The sequence below is a fragment of the Podarcis erhardii genome, assembly GCF_964252035.2.
Source record: "Podarcis erhardii genome assembly, chromosome: 2".
In the NCBI taxonomy this organism is placed as follows: domain Eukaryota; kingdom Metazoa; phylum Chordata; class Lepidosauria; order Squamata; family Lacertidae; genus Podarcis; species Podarcis erhardii.
In genome coordinates this window covers 30,751,605-30,770,373 of record NC_138498.1, presented here as the reverse complement: position 1 = coordinate 30,770,373, position 18,769 = coordinate 30,751,605, and the positions used below count along the sequence as shown (strand labels likewise).

Here is an 18,769-nt window from a genome sequence, read left to right as displayed (position 1 = left end):
CACTGGAGCAATGTTTGGTTGACACTGCTTTTTACTTTCCAGCTAGTATCTACAACAGCTCAGTTTGGGATCCAACATGGTATTAGAGGCAAAAACATAGCCAAGTCAATCAGCACATCCAAGTCATTTTTACATCTGCTAGAGGGAACACCAGAGCACTCTTCTGGCCAACTGCAACCCAAAGAATAAGGACGCCAGTCCTAGAAAATCAAAATGGGAAGGGCCACCATTCGGTTATGGGTTATCTGCCTTGATTACAAAAGGTCCAAGGTTCTATCCCTGATGGGTAAAGCTCCTGCCTGAAACCCTGGAGAGTTGCTGCCATGCAGAGTAGACAATATTGAGCTGGCTAGACCACTGACTCTGACTTGGTATTAAGGCAACTTCCTAAGATCATCACTTACTCCTCCAGAGCTCATGTCAGGCTGGAATCTAGTTGAATTTCAGGATGTTACTAAAGCAGGGGTGGGGCAAACGTTGTTTAATCATACTACCCCCCCCCAAAAAAAAATCCCTTTTAGTGTGGGGTAGGGAGTAGAAAAGGATTGGCTCCATATTACGCTGTTTTCTTCTTGCCCCAGCATAGTTAACAGCAGCTTTTTGGAGGAATGAGAAGAGATGCAATTTTAACTGGGAAAAAGACTCTGGTGGAAAAGGGGGAGCTCCCCTTGTTTTTTAAGCTTTTAACAAATATTGGGAATTCCAATCTTGCATCCTGTGCAGTTTAGCCCTAAGAGGAGGGTCTTTTTTAAAAAAAATCTATTAATTCACCACCACAGACACTCTGATGTTTTACGTAAGAAATAATAAAACATTAGGAAGATGAGAAGGGAAGAACAAGAAATACCAAGTGGACCCTCCATAGCAACTTTGAAACGGGATTGAGAATAAGAGGTAATAAGTCAAGGGAGAGGTTTTATGGAACAATTAATGCTTACTGAGAGACTCTTTTGTGCACAAAGTGTATCCCATAGAACTTTCCTTAACATTAAGTCCAGCATAAAAGTTCAAGATGCTGATACCGCTGTGCAAAGCGGAAAATATCATCTCACCCCATGTATACGCAACTGATCACCGTGCTCTGCAGGCACCATCTCATCATGAGATTCATTCCATACAATGTCGGAGCCTTTAGTGTTACGGCACCCACCTTCTGGAATTCCATTACCTGTCAGACACATGCTATCCCTATTTTTGGCACCCGTTGAAGACTTTCCTCTTCCAACAAACCTTTCAAGTGGACATTTTTATCCCAATTTTGAACCCGAAACTACATTTAATAGCTGTTTCATTATTGAAGCTTTTATTGTATGTTTGTTTTTTTTAAAAAAAAAATTATTGGTTTTCTCTTATAACACAAAAACACAAACACAAAAGAAAAACATTACACTTAACACAACATAAAAACATAACAACAATAAAAACAAAATAATAAAAGAAGAATTATTTCTTCTTATTTCCTGGTATATTTACATTGCTAAAAGACTTCCTCGACACCCTCCAATCCAAATTTCATCATATCACATATTTAGCAGTTCCCAATTTCATATTTTATAACACCAATATCTCTTTTTTTTTTCAATTACGAATTTCTAATCTTTGCTTCCTATTGTAATCCATAATATTCATTATTTATTAACCTTTTTCCATCCCTCAGCCTAATCTGTTACTTCTAAGAATTTCTTAATGAAGCTTTTATTGTTAAATTGCTTCAAGATTGTTCATGGGGAGAGACTCGTAAACAAAATGAGATAAACCAACGCAACAAACCCATGTCTCCAGCCTGCCCTCACCTGGGTGATGCTCCACGATGCCTTGCAGCATCTCAGGTGGGTGGACACAGACATTGTTCTTGGAGTAGATAATCCCCCCATCCAAGACGGAAGACGAGCCGCCGCTGCTGCTGCTGCTGCTGGCATTTAAGGTCAGGAGGTCAGATGCTTTCGAAGAGGCACGGCGGAGGAGTCTTCCCAGAGACATTGCCAAGGGAGTGTTTCCATTCTCTGTTGACTCCACTTCAGCACCTAATTCAGACAGTCAAGTCTGCCCAGGGGGAAAGGAGAGAAAGTGTCAGAAAGGGAACAGCAACAGATAGAATGGACAGAAAGACACATACTGCTTGCCTTCATGCAAAAGGAGCCGAAACCTTGAGTGCAGTATGACACTGTCTCAGTCACATGAGATTAGTGGGGGGAAATAATACAATACTTGAGAGAATAAGAAAGTCTTTGTTAAAAAACAAACAAACCCCACTCCAACACAGTTTAGGCAACTACTTCTAGAAAAATGAGCTGTGGACCACAAAAGTGTATGCTGCCACAGCAGATTGGTAAAATATTTGAGGGACCACAAGGCTTACGGTTGGTTTTCTTGCAACACCAGAAATGGAACCTGTAATTTGGAGTTTCTTTTTTCTCATTCCGAAGTATTAAAAATAAATGATACTGGATTCTAAATTCACAGCTTTTGGTCACAGATTTCCAGTGTCATTTTTAACACTACAGTGGTACCTCGGGTTAAGTACTTAATTGGTTCCGGAGGTCCGTTCTTAACCTGAAACTGTTCTTAACCTGAAGCACCAATTTAGCTAATGGGGCCTCCTGCTGCTGCTGCGCCGCCGGAGCCCAATTAATGTTCTTATCCTGAAGCAAAGTTCTTAACCTGAAGCACTATTTCTGGGTTAGCGGAGTCTGTAACCTGAAGCGTATGTAACCTGAAGCATATGTAACCCGAGGTACGACTGTAGAGTTCTTGCTTGCAGTTCAACAGAGAGATGAGGAGGCCCAGAAAAAATGAGGGAACACCCCCTCCCAAAAAACCCCATCCTCTTTCCCTCTCCATACCACCTTAATATGTAACAACAGAGGGACTTTCTTCAAGAGCTATGCAATCACATTTTGGAACAGAAGCTGTCTGAAAAGGAGGATGAATTTTAGCTGAGAATGCACCAGGTATTTTCAATAAGCATTTCTGCCATCATCACTTATTTCCTTTGGATCTCTGCAGAGTGATGTTGGGAACACCTTGCCCAGGAGTGCAATTTGGGAACTGCTGTGGCTATTGTTTCCTTTGTAGCATAGTGACAAGCCTCTGTATACATAGCCTCTGACTCCTCTTGAAAATGGAGCTTGTCCAGCAACACATTCCTGCCATCACCAGCTTCAGATATGAACTGGTTCCAAAGGTCCACCAGAAAAAAACAAGCCAAGGGAAAACTGATCCCACTCAAAGCCTCCCCTCCAAGCACAGTTGTTCCTTTTTAGTCAGTACTCTTTGTTCCCAGGGTCAGCTTAACCCGGTCTGGTTTCTATGGTCCCTGTAGCAACACCTGGATATACCAGGTGAGGCATCCCCTGCAATGCCAGATTCAAGTGCTTTTAGTCTATGCATGAAAAGACAGGTAGAAAATGAAAGAAAGAGAAATATCAGGAAGCAAGCCTAGATCAAACCTTACTGTATGCCTGTCCCCCTAAATAATTAACAGGAAAGCAGACCGGGGGAAATGCATGCATAAGCTAACACATGCAGATACAGGAGAGAGACAGTCAGAGATGCACAAAGGAGAGAAGGAAGGAGGAAACAAAAAACGGCAGATGCACTAATAGCAACAGACCTAAAAATCACACTATATAAAAGCCAAGAAGCTATTTATACACACAAATAGTTCACTTTCTACCTGTTCTTAAAATTATGGCTTTCCCCCCTTCCTTCTAGAACATCTCCCTTTGCACCTTCTGCCAACCCCATTACCTAGAGAACATGGGTTTTCCTTTCCTCCACTGCAGCAGCATGTATGTACCATGGGAGGGGAGGCAGGACATACTTCTCCTCTAGTATTAAAGCAGAGGCAGGACATTTTTGCAGTGCTGGGCAGGGAGGACAGCCTCCTCCTTGCCTAGTGGTATGATCTCCACACACAGAGAGAATGTGTTCATCTGCCTGCTGATATGTATGCATGCTACATGTGTCGTCTGTGTGTGTACTGTATATGCATGAATGCATATTGCGATATGTATGTGTGCAAACATGAAAGTGAACATACAGTGGCCATGCCCACCACTGGCATGCACCTCCAATGCGGTCCTCAGGCCAAAACAGGTTAGCCACTCCTGAATTATAGTATAGCATCTAGATCAAGGGAAGTAATAGTGCCACTGTATTCTGCTCTGGTCAGACCTCACCTGGAATACTGTGTCCAGTTCTGGGCACCACAGTTCAAGAAGGACACTGACAAACTGGAACGTGTCCAGAGGAGGGCAACCAAAATGGTCAAAGGCCTGGAAACGATGCCTTATGAGGAACGGCTAAGGGAGCTGGGCATGTTTAGCCTGGAGAAGAGGAGGTTAAGGGGTGATATGATACCCATGTTCAAATATATAAACGGATGTCACATAGAGGAGGGAGAAAGGTTGTTTTCTGCTGCTCCAGAGAAGCGGACACGGAGCAATGGTTCCAAACTACAAGAAAGAAGATTCCACCTAAACATTAGGAAGAACTTCCTGACAGTAAGAGCTGTTCGACAGTGGAATTTGCTGCCAAGGAGTGTGGTGGAGTCTCCTTCTTTGGAGGTCTTTAAGCAGAGGCTTGACAACCATATGTCAGGAGTGCTCTGATGGTGTTTCCTGCTTGGCAGGGGGTTGGACTCGATGGCCCTTGTGGTCTCTTCCAACTCTATGATTCTATGATTCTATGAATTAAAGCCTATTCCATCTGTACCATGCACCTGGCACTACAATGGCTGCAGCACTTCCTTACTAGGGTTCAAGTGAGGAAGCATGTTAAGGAACTACACAGATTTGAGAGTAATTTGCCAGAGGGCAGCTCTTAAGATGCTGGTTTTCAGAAAGTGCATCCCATCATCCTTATGGAGGAGTATATTCCTTAAACATTCTGATAAGGTGACCCGGTTATTTCACCAAGACATCTTTGAAATTTCACATGCTACTCTCCACTACTGCCAAACACACACTTCCTGGTCAAACCAGGCTCAAAAGCTCTTGATCCATGTATATCTCTCGTCTCACTGAAAAACGCAGACAAAACGAAGACGCTCACACTTCTGAGGAGAGGAGCAAAACTGCTTGCAGCCATGTTGTTCCCCTGTATTGTGCAGCAAGCCTTATGTATTGTTGAGCTTGTGTGACAGTGTCATGATGTAGTAGCCTCTTACTGGCAGAGTCAGGGAGCAGCAGATGCATCCACGGGGGGGGGGGGATGCAAAGGCAGCATTTCCTCTGGAAGAAAGAGGTGGGGGAAAAAATCTGGCCTGCTCAGGCAGAAACTCACATGTTTTCCCAGCTATTTTCTCCAGGGGCCTGAAGCAGCAGTAGATTGACCCCCTTATGGAATGAAAAGCAGCCTCGCGTTATCACCAGCTTTTGCTGAGCAAAAGCAAAATAGCTGCTGAACATGAAAAGGGTTTTGGGTTTTTTTGCCCACGATGAGGATCTAAAAGCAAACAAACATGCCACCTGATCCTACACCGAACTTAATCTCTCTTGCTACACACAAAGGGTGTTGTTCAACAGGCATAAGAACCTCTGAATGACAGTGCTTGGGAAACCCAAGATAGCATATGACATGAATACTACATTTCAGAGAACACAGGGCTTATCAGGCCGGGAGGAGAAAAGTGGTTGCATCAACTCCAAGCCATTAGGGCCACAGATAAGCAGTAGTGGACCTGCTTTTCCTGCAGAAGGTCCCAGGTTCAGTCTGGTCTCTCTCGTTTGGGAAGGTGAAAGACCCCTGTCTGAAACCCTGGTGAGCTGCTGCCTGCTACAGTAGACCCGCCTTCCCAGCCAGATGCTTTTCAGACATGATGGACTCCATCTCCCATAAGTCCAAAAAAGCATAGCTTAATGGCCATGGGCGATGAGAGTTGCAGTCCACCAACATCTGGAGGCTGGGGAATACTGATACAGGCAACACGGAGCTAAGTAAACCAATGGTCCGACTCTGTGTAAAGCAGATTCCTGTGCTCCTATGAATGTATCAGTGGGCACAGCATGGTTGCTCTGCTTCTTTGGTTAATGCCACTGCATCCCAGCAATGTATAACCTTCTTTCCACATGGCTCAGACGTGCATCATGTTTACAAAACACAGAAGCAACGTACCGTATTTTTCCGTGTATAAGACTTTAAAAAATAGTAAAAAACCTGGGGTTGTCTTGTACACAGAACATGGGCATCTGGAGGGATTTTTTAAATATTTAAGCATATATCTGGGATTTTGGCTTGGGCGGGCTGAGGCAGTTCCTCCTGCTGTCTCCTGAAGCGCTCGCTGGCTCGACCACCGGAGCGAGAGCAGCTGCCACTGCAAACTGCCTCAACATCATCATTTTATTTGTATGCTGTCTTTCCATAGTTAAAAACAATGCTCAAGGCGGCTTGCAACATGACAAGATTTACATAATTTAAAAAGTCATAAACAATAAATAAACCACATCTAAAAAATACACAACCAAATGGAAAACAATTTCCACATGAATCAAAATCAAAAAATAGGAATGCAGCATTAATATCACAGCAGCCTCTCCTTGCTCTTTCCTCTTTTTCCGCTTCCCCTCTCAAACTCCCACCCTGCCCCCAGCCCACTCACCACCTTCCTCAGCTCAGTTTGCTTGACGGCCTAGCCTGGCCCACAGTGGGCGCTGCCTTCCCCTGGCTCTTCCTTGGTATTCTGCTTGGGAGCCTCCTTCCCCTCGCTTCCCTGCAGCAGCAGCTGCCACTGAGGAGGAGCATGCGGTGCCCCAACTGCTGCCTTTGATTCTGCACCACGGAGCAGCACTGCATGCGCACCTCATGCTGGAAACTTTGAGGGTGATCGCCCCAAAAAAGATCAACAACTTGCTGCCACCGCTTATCCAGATTTTCACTTCTGGTTTAAGGTTTTGTTTTCTTGATTTTGGGTTCAAATAAATAGGGGTCATCACATACATGGAGGCATCTTATACATGGAAAAGTATGGTACAGCGGTACCTCGGGTTACATACGCTTCAGGTTACATATGCTTCAGGTTACAGACTCCACTAACCCAGAAATAGTACCTTGGGTTAAGAACTTTGCTTCAAGATGGGACAGAAATCGTGCTCCGGTGGCGGGCAGCAGTGGGAGGCCCCATTAGCTAAAGTAGTACCTCAGGTTAAGAACAGTTTCAGGTTAAGAACGGACCTCCAGAACGAATTAAGTTATTAACCTGAGGGACCACTGTATTCTCTTTTGGGAGGTGCACAGCATGTCAACAATGTAAGTGTACACAGTTCACCTGAACTGTGTAGGAGGAACCCCAGAGTAACATGGAAGCGACCGCACTGCTCCAAGTAATGCGCAGAGCATGCCTACATTGCAGGTTCTGAGGACAGACACTTCTTGGGGCATATTCCCAAGTAAACATGATGCAAGGCCTTGGTGCAGACAGGAGATTAGTGCTGTGGCATCACACTCTAAAACAATTCCTGTTTTAAATCACGTACTGCAGAAATTTCAGGTTTGGAGAGTCCAGTTCCTCATGTTTGGAAACAGCAAGCAATTTGTGAAGCTGGCCCTTCAGTGCTCTCCCCCACCTGTGATGCAATCATGTGCGGTGAAATAAAATCCCAGCTGCCTTAAAAAATAATAATTGCTCATGCCCTATTAATTTCCTCCCACACTCAGCTGCTGCTGCTACTGCTGAACACCTGTGCTGCAGCCCACAGCGTACTTCCAGTCAGCTACTGGCTACTTTCATGGGCAATGCCCCTGGAGGCAGGCAGCAACTGGATAACCCCCAGGCCTTCTCATCAGCAAAGAAGTGCCTGGGCCAGCAGAAACAGTTGGCTGCTTTCTTCTAAGGCCCATCCCTTTTGAACAAACAGCCGAAGATCCTGTTGGCAGGGCTGCTCACTTGCTCCGGCTGCACGTTTCTTCTTTATCAGAAAGAGGAATGGCTTTTGGGAATGGTCTGGCTGGGAGGATGGATTTCTTATTGAAGACTTGGCACAGTTACAAGAACCCAGTAATGTTTGAAAGGCATGCAAGGCAGCATGCTCCCTGCAGCAAAGCACTGAAGATTTATGCAACGCCCCAGCCAACTATGGGAAAGTCAGAAGGGGGGGGATGGGAAATGGGAAATATAGATATGCACAGCTCTTCTTAAAATTTCCCCATTACAAAATTAGCACAGAAACAAAGAACAGTAAGAGAAAAGATAAAAAGGACTGTGAAAAGCACGAGGGCAGATGGGTATAAGCAGAAGATTCAATCGCACACAAAGAATTAATATTGCAAACCAATTTATTTTGCATTTCTCTAATCAAGACGAAGGAGTGTGGCCATACCATTAAAATTACACAATAGAAATTACTGCAGCAGTGCAGAGGTCCCAAGAGCTGCCATGGAATCGAAAGGCATATTCAGAAGAGGGAGCTGTATTTGATTAAGAGTTTTGCTACAAGCCAAGTGTGCGGAAGAATGGTCCCATATCAATATGGATGCAGCAGGAACTGGGATGCCTGGCTTCATTGCTGGTTGTGAGGGGAGGGGGACTTAACAGGTTACATACAAGAACTTTTAAGTTCTTACTGTAACTGCAACGAAAGCATAGTCGGTGCTTCCTCTAACATCACGTGCAAGAAAATGAAGAACCTAAAACTCAAGTATGCAATACACTTCCTTCTTTAGTTATTTGTTTCCTTAAAAAAACCCACACAAATATTTATATCCTGCATTTTCAGCAAATGGCTTTCCAGGCGTCCAAGGGATACAATTTAAAACATGATGAAATCCAGGTAGCTTATAAACAGCAAATGCACAAAAGACTAAACAAAAGAAGCAGCAGTGGAAAGCAACCAGTAAAATCATAGCAAAAAGGGCAAAGTATGACTGCCCATAACAATGAGAGGATAAAACAGTTTTTAACCTGTTGCCAATAAGTAAGGCACCAAAGAAGAGCTCATTTGGGAAGATATTCCATAGATATAGCACCACCACAAAAAGCCCTGTTCCTCGATAGATAGCTGCCTGACCTTCAAAGATGGGAAGGGCCCAATATGAAGACCTCAGCTAACAGGTAGGTTCATACAGAAGAAAATGGTCTTCTAGAGATCCTGACACCAATGTGCTTTGAACTTTAAAGGTCAAAAACAGCACTTTGAATTACATCCCATATACACCAGAAGCTAGTGTAGATGTTTAAGGACTAGCAATATTATGGCTGGATCATTCAAGTTTCGCAAGACTTTTTCCTCCCCCCAAAATCAGCTTCACATATAAGGAATTACAGTAATCCAACTAACTATTCAATTCTAACCATATCTACTCAGAAATAAGTGCTACTGAATTCAATGGGGCTTATTCCCATGTAAGTGGGTTTAGGATTGCAGCCAAAGACATTACTAAAACAAGGGGCAACCATGGCAATTTCATCTCTTTCAAGTAGTCACTGTTTCTGAATTCACAAAGTACTTTGCTATATTTGCAAGGCAAACAAAAAAAAAGGGAGGGAAGGAGAGAAAACACGACAATGGAAAGCATCAGTGCCAAGGAGGAGACTATATTTCTTGGGGGGGGGGGGGCGTGCGGCGAGTCTTACTTCCCAGGAACTGTTAAAACAATGGGCACTCCCATCTGGGACGGTATCTGGAAGATCCTAACCCCTGCATGCCTTCAGTCCCTGCCCTCAGCTAATCAAGTTTCTGACGGGGCAAATCCAAATATTGACTATTGCTATTTGCAAAGTGTAACTGTATTGTTGCAAGGGAAGAAAGAGCTGCAGAATTTCAATTAGTATTTACGCAGCACTTTATGGGTGCTCAGCAATGCACTTGACATACATTATCTTGCGGTAACCCTTGCAACGACCCTGCAAGGTAGGGCAGCCCTGCTATTCCCATGCTGCAGATGGGGAGATGGGTCTCCTAGTGAGTTTGTGACTGGGATGAAATTAGAACCAGAGACTGAATTGTAGCTCAGTCTCCACACTGGCTTTAGTACAGTGGTCCAGATCCACCACCACCCCTTTAATACTGTGCACCACACAACTTAGGGGACGTTTTCTGGAAACAGCAGCATGAGTAAGCGCTACTCACCTCTCCTGCCCAAGAGAGTGCCAAAGCCATGCAAAGGACTGTGCTTCCGCTGGCATCGATCACAGCAGCTACAACTCATTGTACAGTGTCACCTGTAAAATGGGATCAGAAGTTACCTACTTCACAAGGGTGGTTGCAAGACTGAACACAGATTATAATGTATTTTGTGAAGTAAAGGATGAAAGAAACCTTGCATATATATATATATATAATCTCTGGTGCACAATAACTGGTGGTTATTCACTCCAGAGGAAGTTTAAACATGGACAATCTCTCTCAAGATAATCTACAGACCTCTTAGAGAAGGGGTGCCCAAATGTTTCTGAGCACAATTCAAAGTGTTGGTGCTGACCTTTAAAGCCCTAAACAGCCTCGGTCCTGTATATCTGAAGGACTGTCTCCACCACCCATTGTTCACTGAGGTCCAACGCCTAGGGCCTTCTGGCAGTTCTCTCACTGCGAGAAGAGAGGTTACAGGGAACCAGGCAGAGGGCCTTCTTGGTAGTGGCGCCTGCCCTGTGGAACGCCCTCCCAGCAGATGTCAAGGCAATAATCAACTATTTTACCTTTAAAAGACAACTGAAGGCAGCCCTGTTTAGGGAAGTTTTTAATGTCTGATGCTGTATTGTTTTTAATATTCAGTTGGAAGCCGCCCTGAGTGGCTGGGGAAACCCAGGCAGATGAGTGGGGTATAAATAATAAATTATTATTATTATTATTATTATTATTATTACTATTATTACTATTATTACTATTATTACTAAAGAGGGGCAGATTTGATGAAGTGAACATGCATGAGGGCTGATCAAAGTTGCTGAGGATTGAACTTGTTGAGCTTTATTAAGGATTTGACCCCAATAAATAAACTGCCACACTGGCTGGATGAAACCGGCCACAGGGCCAGATGAGGACCCCCAAATAGACTTTGGACATGCCTGTCTTAGAGCATCTCTAAGAGAGTTCTCTTATAACCATTGGGCAGAAGATCAGGTTACCAAATAAATAAATAAATAAATAAATAAATAAATAAATAAATAAATAAGTACCGTATTTTTTGCACCATAACACTCACTTTTTTCCTCCTAAAAAGTAAGGGGAAATGTCTGTGCGTGTTATGGAGGGAATGCCTACGGGTGGCATGCCTACGGATTTTCTCCTCTAAAAACTACGTGCGTGTTATGGTCGGGTGTGTGTTATAGAGCGAAAAATACAGTAAGTAAGCAAGCAAGCAAGCAGATATCCAAGAGTCCTTTTGAGGCATACCAGACAAGCCTCTTGAGAAGAATATTCCCCCAAGGGATTTCTGCTTCTTAGGAGCACACCCTGAGGAGCTGAGCACAATAGCTTCTCAATCACCCATTTACAAAACATAACATATTCTAGACCAGCTACAGTGCTCTGGCACTGCAGTGAATGTGCACCTCACAGCCCAGAATCATGTACAAATAAATGACTCAAAGAAATGAGTAAGTCCTTTAAAAGAATGAGCTCACTGGAAGCTGATTAAATCATGTTTTAAGGAAGGAACGCTATCAACTTTTGCTCTGCTAAGTAAACTTCCTTGTTAGGTCAGGCCTGAGCTCTTACGCAAGAAGATCAGCACAGCTCACTTCTCCCCAGCTCAGCTCTCATTATCTGGTCCAAGCAGCGCCATCAGCTTACCTACCACTTGACAAACCTTCCACATCACTTCAGCACCATGGTTGTCAAGCTGTGTTCTATGAAATCCTGGAGCTTCCTGGATGCTTATCAGGGCTTTCTAGAACATTAAGATTCTTTACAAAGTTGGCTTATGCATCATTACCAATCTCGCCCCTGAAATGTGCAGCTGTAAAGAAGGTTGGGGTGATTTCTCCTTCACTCAGGATAATGGCAAGGCCCAAGAAGTCTGACCAGTTACCACCAAATGAATGTGTTCTGGGGTGAAACATCTTTCCCAATACACAGGGGTTCTGGGCAGATACCCAAAGGCACATAGATTTGGCAAAGGTTTTATGAAAGTACAAACTTTAAAAACACTGCCTTAAAATGTCCACAGCAACAAAACTCACATACTTTTATTTTCAAAACTACCCAGGGATATATACCAGTGTTCCATTTTTCTGTAAGGTGCTATTCCACAATTAGGTGTCATGCAACTATTAAACAGCCACCAATATTACAACCACAATACTGGTGACAGTCTTTCTGACATCCTCAGCTTGAAAACAACTTTGAATGCCTGGTTTGCTAACTTTAATGGAACACAGCACCCCACCTCATCCAGACTATCTCTACTCTTTGCCTCCTGTTGAGTCTGGCTATCTATTGCTTCCAGTTCACCAGTTCAACCACTGCTGGATTCTTGACTCCTGCTCCTGTGAGATCTCTGTGATGTTTCCTAACTGCTTGTTTGCTTGCTTCTGCCTGGTGGCTCAAACCTCCAAAAACCACTGTAATCTTGGCAGAAAGTATGAGGAAGCTTCCTCCCACCTAGAACATTCACTGGACAAGTTGTCCTGGAATCGTGCGCTTGTGTGTGCGCAGCAATCTCTGTCCAACTCCTGTCCTGTACCTCAGATGGTCTTGGCCTTTTCCTTAACTTCATTCCCAACTCTTAAAACCACCAACACCCTTCCTCTACTTAAAAGTTAATTGGGGATTGCTTAAGTATACAGTACCACTTCTTGGTCTTCCGAGTCAAAAGCCTTTGCTCATCTCCTACTCACCAAACCACCATCTCATTTGATCTCCTGATTACTGGCCTGTGTGCAAAGCGAGAGACGAACTCCTATAACATGTACATCAAAGATTAATCTGTGCTAAAGCCTCAGCCCAGCCCTGGTATTTACAGGTGCATTCCTAGGGGCCTAACTCCTCTGCTCAGCGTAAGCAGGTTCTCTATGTTCCAAATCTACACGCCACATGCTACAGCCCTGTCATCATCAACAACTATGTTGCAGCTGTGGTTCCACTTCAACTGAAATCCTCTTGCAACTTTGCATTGCTCCTTGCTGAAAAACCTTTTTAAAACCATCACCTAAACTCAAAGGACTTTGCTGCCAGCCTTTTCCCTTTAACATACTAGCAAGCATGGTTTTATATCTACCCAATTTTACACTGTACTTTTGGCGCAGGCTAGTCATGCTTGTTTTTAAAACCTTCCTTCCTGACACATCACCCCTTCAAACTACTTCCCTAGTGGGATTTTTTTGTGCATGTCTTAGTAACAGGAAGAGCAACTCTGTCTTTTAACACCTTCTCCACCATCAACTGTACTTTAAGACTTATTTTAAATAATAGCTTACTTAGAAGTTATTATTTCAAGTATATGGACAACGGAAGAACCATTCCGATTCCTAGTGCCAAGTCTATACTTACTGTAGAATGTTATGTACTGCATGAATAGGAGAGAATGGCTCCCAGTGGATTTGTTCCCCTTTCCAAAGGGAACTGCCTTCCAAGAGAATGCATGCATGACCAAAAGACTATTAGCTTGTTAGACATACGTTGCTGTAACTTTTTATTTTGTGAACCACCCTGAGACCCCCGGGTATAGGCAATATAAATTCAATTAATAAAATATTAAATAAAATAAACTTCATTGGTAATACCCTGAATGCATTGAAACACCTGTGTTATTTAAACATAGAAGTTTGGAGAAGGAAGAAATACAGCAGTACCTTAGGTTACATACGCTTCAGGTTACATACGCTTCAGGTTACACACTCCGCTAACCCAGAAATAGTGCTTCAAGTTAAGAACTTTGCTTCAGGATAAGAACAGAAATCGGGCTCTGGCGGCGCGGCAGCAGCAGGAGGCCCCATTAGCTAAAGTGGTGCTTCAGGTTAAGAACAGTTTCAGGTTAAGTACGGACCTCCAGAATGAATTAAATACTTAACCTGAGGTACCACTGTAACTACACATGGGACATGACTACACAAAAATCAAATTATACTAGGTAGAAAGGAGAGACTATGTCTCTTATTATGCTTGTGGCCTTTTATGCTCTGAGCCTGGGGACTCAACTGTACATTGGTATTGACCCCATATGCTACGAGATCCATACTTTATGGCCTCCCGGGCTAATATGAATTATTCATTGTATTCAGGTTGTGGGGAGAAAAGGAAAGACACAACCTCTTCCACTGCTGGCAGAAGCTCTGTAAATTAAAAAGTGAGCAGAATGGTCTGCTCATCAATAGCCTGATCCTATGCAGTTAAGCATGCCCAATTCTACACAGGATTAATAGGCTACTATTCCACATAAATGAGATGCGGGTGGCGTTGTGGGTTAAACCACAGAGCCTAGGACTTGCCGATCAGAAGGTCAGTGGTTCGAATCCCTGCGATGGGGTGAGCTCCCGTTGCTCGGTCCCTGCTCCTGCCAACCTAGCAGTTCGAAATCACATCAAAGTGCAAGTAGATAAATAGGTACCGCTCCGGTAGGAAGGTAAACGGCGTTTCCGTACGCTGCTCTGGTTCGCCACATGACCCGGAAGCTGTATGCCTGCTCCCTCAGCCAATAAAGCGAGATGAGCGCCACAACCCCAGAGTCGGTCACTACTGGACCTAATAGTCAGGGGTCCCTTTACCTTTTTTATTCCACATAAGGGCTCTCCCTGCCCCACCCCACCCCAATCATGACATTTACATATTGACACAACTGCCAAGGCAAGCTTTTAAAATAAGCATAACACAAAACATGAGGATCACCTAGCAGGATCTTCATCAGGCATGCTACATATGTCTTCTTAGAAACTGATTGTTGCTACATCCTGCCAAATAACTAGCAAGTAAAGGTTCCAATTTCACCACTGTGTTCCAGGAAGGTGGGGATTGGGGGGGGGGAGAGAGAGATCGTGTCTAACTCACAGCTTTTCTGCACCAGAATACCATGCATTGTGTGTCATTCCCCACCCTTTCCCTGCCAAGATGAATTATTTCTAAGTGTTAATCAGTGAAAGAAGAATGCCACATACAAATGCAACTGAGGAACTTGGCATACCAGCCCAGGGTAATCTAGTGTGACTGAAGAGGTACATTAAAAAACAAGACAAAAACATTCATTCCTCTGCCAGTCACATAACAGAAGGATATGCTTAATGCACTGCAAAAAAGACATATGAACCATAGTACATATAAATAGGTGTACCTAGGAGAGTTACCCCAAAGGAAAGGATGTTCCCCATGTATTCATCATAAGCCTTCTACAGTGACATACACTCATCTCCTTCCTCTTCAGACTACATTTCCCTTGTCTAGAGCACTATGGTGTGCAGCTTTCAAATACCCAATGGCCAATCCCTGCTCACAATACCAGGCTCTCTTCAGTTCCCTGCCTCGCTAGTATAACAACTGGTTTCTCTGCACATATAACCTCAGGGTCAACCCCTAGTGTCTATACAGCCACTTACAGTGCAAGCTTCCCACCATAATTTCCCCATAGATACCAGTGTCAAAACACATGCGCCCTGAGCAGGTAACCTACAAGAGGATGGAGACCACCCCCTAAGGGCCAACCCCCGAGAGATGAAGCTCCTTCCCAGAATCAACCCATCGCGACCTCGCCTCCTCCAGCACCGCAATACATCCCATTCACCCCGCTCACCCACCGCAGGGCCTGAATGAAGACCCCACCCCAAAATCGAACCGGCTCCCCACCTCCCACAAGCTATTATTTCCCAGGGAATACACACCTCGAGCAAAGACCGCGAGAGCAGCCTCGCCCACGCCCCCCAAAGCCCAGCAGGGCAAATTCTCACCCAGAGGCCACCGCCGCTGCCGCCTCCTAAATCCTCGCCGCGCGAGAGGAGGGTCTGCGGGAAGGTGGGCGCGGCTACCCTTAGGCACTCCCACCCTATCTGCCTATCCCTGCCCACAGAGCCTTCCTTCCCGGATCCGCTCCGGGCTTAGAGGATAGAAAGAGCAAATACTTAGGCCGGCAGAAGGGCATCGCGTGGAGACGGGGGACTTTTGTCCTATGTCCGGTTTCCAGGGACGTGCTGCGTTCGCATCCTGGAAAAGCTTTGCTGCACAATATACGCAACCCTTTCCCCGCCTCTGCATCTCTGCTGCAAGAGCCAGAAGCTTCAGTGTAAAGAGCAGACTGAAGTGGACTTTCTCGTCCTGGGCCATTTATTTATTTATTTTTAAAAATGAGTAACATACTCTGTAGACACTACGCTGTCCTTTGAAAAACCTAAGAATGATTAACAGCACTGGGCTGCAAAAACAAGGATGCATGAGAAAATAAGCGCCTTCAGCAACCCAAAATTGTAAGGGGTTTTATAGAAAATGACAAATTGGATTTTTTGTATTATATTTCTTCCATATTCATAGTTATATTTGAGAAACACACACACATTATAAAGTTCCACCTTAAATTACACAGCAGTTGAGCATTTTAAAAGAAACCTACTGCATGAATTTAAATACATTGTGTGATTGCCTTGGCCAGGGTTTCATGCTTCTCTTTCTGCAGTCTGCTCAGAATAATAGTGATAATACATGGTGAACTGTTAGTTAAAGTTTGCACTAAAAAGTTAATCTATACACATCTCTTTGGACTACAGCATAGCTGCATCTCCTAGAGATTACGCTTTTGAATACTATGCAACTAGATTTCATGTCCTCTATTTTGAGTATATCTTTATTGGAAAACTTGTATTTCTGTTCCATACTATTCAGTGCTCATGCTGTGACTGAGTTATTCCAGAATTCTTCTTATTTTAACCCAAGTATATATCTAGAAATACGCACGTGCAACTTATACCTGGGAAATTGAATCTGCAGAAAATTGAGTTAGTATCCTCTGACCACCACTTTGTATGTTACAGTAATAGTACTCAGCAATTCCAAACCTGTTAATATAAACATTTTTGTTTGAGCATCAGAAGTGAAAGGAAACTTGATTCCATGATAGGCTGTTGAGTCGCAGCAAACTAGAGAGACTATGCATAACTAAATCCAGTACAGTGGTACCTCGGGTTAAGTACTTAATTCGTTCCGGAGGTCCGTTCTTAACCTGAAGCACCACTTTAGCTAATGGGGCCTCCTGCTGTTGCCGCGGGAGCACAATTTCTGTTCTCATCCTGAAGCAAAGTTCTTAACCTGAAGCACTATTTCTGGGTTAGCGGAGTCTGTAACCTGAAGCGTATGTAACCCGAGCTACCACTGTAGTTGGCAAGGGATGATTCTTTAATATTTGGACAATGTAGAAATACTATGTGTGCTTAGTATGTGCTTCTATGCTGAAACACAATATGCCCCAGAGCAGCATGCATCAGCAACTACCCTGCATTCTTTTTATTTGGAAAAAGTACTACCTCAAAATCAGGAATAGATTTTGGATTATTTAATAGCTACCTCCACACTTCACAATAGTCACACATTAGTAAACAAGGCAAGTTCCAAAACAAGGCACATCAATTATGCATAAGCTGTGATGCTGAATTCCATGAAACACGAGCCATTAAGAACCCCACTGACCCCTGTCAGAAAATGGTCAGCATAGATGATCAAGCTGATAATAGGCTCAGGTTTTTATTGTAACTTTCGTCCATCTTGCAAGTGTCTCCCTGAAGCCAGATGTGTATAGCTGTCCAGAAACTCCATTAGTCCAAATATGTCCTGGGGCAGAGGAAACAGTATTTTAAAGCAGCATGGACTTCATGTAGCAGTTCAAGGAGTTACAGTTGAAGTCAGATGTCTGGACTGCAACTGGTAATGAAATCGGCAACTCAACATTAGATGCGTTGTAATACAGAGAAAGTGCAGGCCGAAAGAAGAGCCCAAAGTTCTGCAACCAGATTCTTGACTGTGGATGTTTTATCGTAGCAGGGACAACTGCATTCTCCACTGGATAAGCTAACGTTACTTGACCCAAGTTGACTAATTGGGAATCAGCGACAGCCCTCCTCCAAAAAGGGGGTTGGGATGCAAGCATTTCCATCACCATTTCTCTGTCACACCTGCAGCAAATGAATCAAGGTCAAATTCCGCTGGTTAATCCAAGTTCTCCTAAAGGAAGTTCAAGAGGAACCTTATTTAGCAAAATAAAAAAATAATTAAAAAATTCCAAAGGTGCTTCTTCAGCCTCCAGGGTTCTTTTGAGAAGCAGTTTTGACAAACTGTTCCCATCACAAAACGTGCCTATGCAAATCCTCCACTTCCAGCTGCCACATGTCCCTGTGCAGGGGGTTGCCTGAAAGGTCCGTCATCTTCACAGCTCGGATGGTGGGCTCTGGGCTGCAAGACACCACCAGGCCCATCACCATCACGTACTTCCCGGCGCTGAGGCAAGGCCGCCCCTTGGGGATCTTCTCCACGCCCTGAGCCACGAAAGGGCCGCTGTCGTCCCGCAGCCGCACCGTCGAGCCACCTTCCTCCACGGCCAGCACCGTGCCCTGAAGCCACACCAGCGACACGGCCAGAGCGGGGCGCCGGTACTCCTCCCGGTCCAGCAGCCACGGGCCGCCAGGGACCCGGCGGCACCGCCTCAGGTGCACGGCCAGGACCTTCACCGGCGGCAGCGGCTGGGCGAGGCGAGAGTCCTCCGACATGGCCCTGCCTTCTTTCCCGCCAATTTTCACGCCGCGAAAAGGATGACGGGCCGGCGGAGCCTTCCAGTAATATCGCGAGAGTTGAAGGTGTTTTAAAAAAACCAGAAACAGACGCACAGGTTCGTTGGCCATAGAGAGAGGAAAAAGAAGAGTGGACTC

The 18,769-nt window shown here is 44.5% G+C and overlaps 1 protein-coding gene, 1 long non-coding RNA gene and 1 pseudogene across 5 annotated transcripts in view; 1 reads left to right on the top strand and 2 right to left on the bottom strand.

Annotated features, from left to right (window-relative positions):
- The window catches only part of LOC309335166, a 722,355-nt gene extending 715,194 nt beyond the window's left edge, over positions 1–7,161 (top strand). Inside the window, exon 3 of the long non-coding RNA XR_014153415.1 lies at positions 7,136–7,161. This is a non-coding gene — a long non-coding RNA (uncharacterized lncRNA). The remainder of the gene's footprint in view (positions 1–7,135) is intronic.
- The window catches only part of TBC1D16 (TBC1 domain family member 16), a 58,819-nt gene extending 42,929 nt beyond the window's left edge, over positions 1–15,890 (bottom strand). The window contains exons 1-3 of one of the 3 annotated variants that reach the window (XR_014153299.1): positions 15,746–15,890; positions 10,068–10,159; positions 1,794–2,043 (exon numbers count right to left, since the gene is read on the bottom strand). Coding sequence is in view for 2 of the 3 variants with exons in the window: in XM_081849600.1 (XP_081705726.1) it covers positions 1,794–1,980 (187 nt within the window). In the remaining variant the exon portion in view is untranslated. The remainder of the gene's footprint in view (positions 1–1,793; positions 2,044–10,067; positions 10,160–15,745) is intronic. The other 2 variants (XM_081849600.1, XM_081849601.1) reach the window with 2 other exon arrangements.
- Positions 15,891–17,388: 1,498 nt separating this feature from the next.
- Positions 17,389–18,610, bottom strand: LOC309336001 (recQ-mediated genome instability protein 2 pseudogene; annotated as a pseudogene). Its single transcript has one exon. The product of its transcript is annotated as a recQ-mediated genome instability protein 2 pseudogene (transcript).
- Between the last annotated feature and the right edge of the window lie 159 nt (positions 18,611–18,769).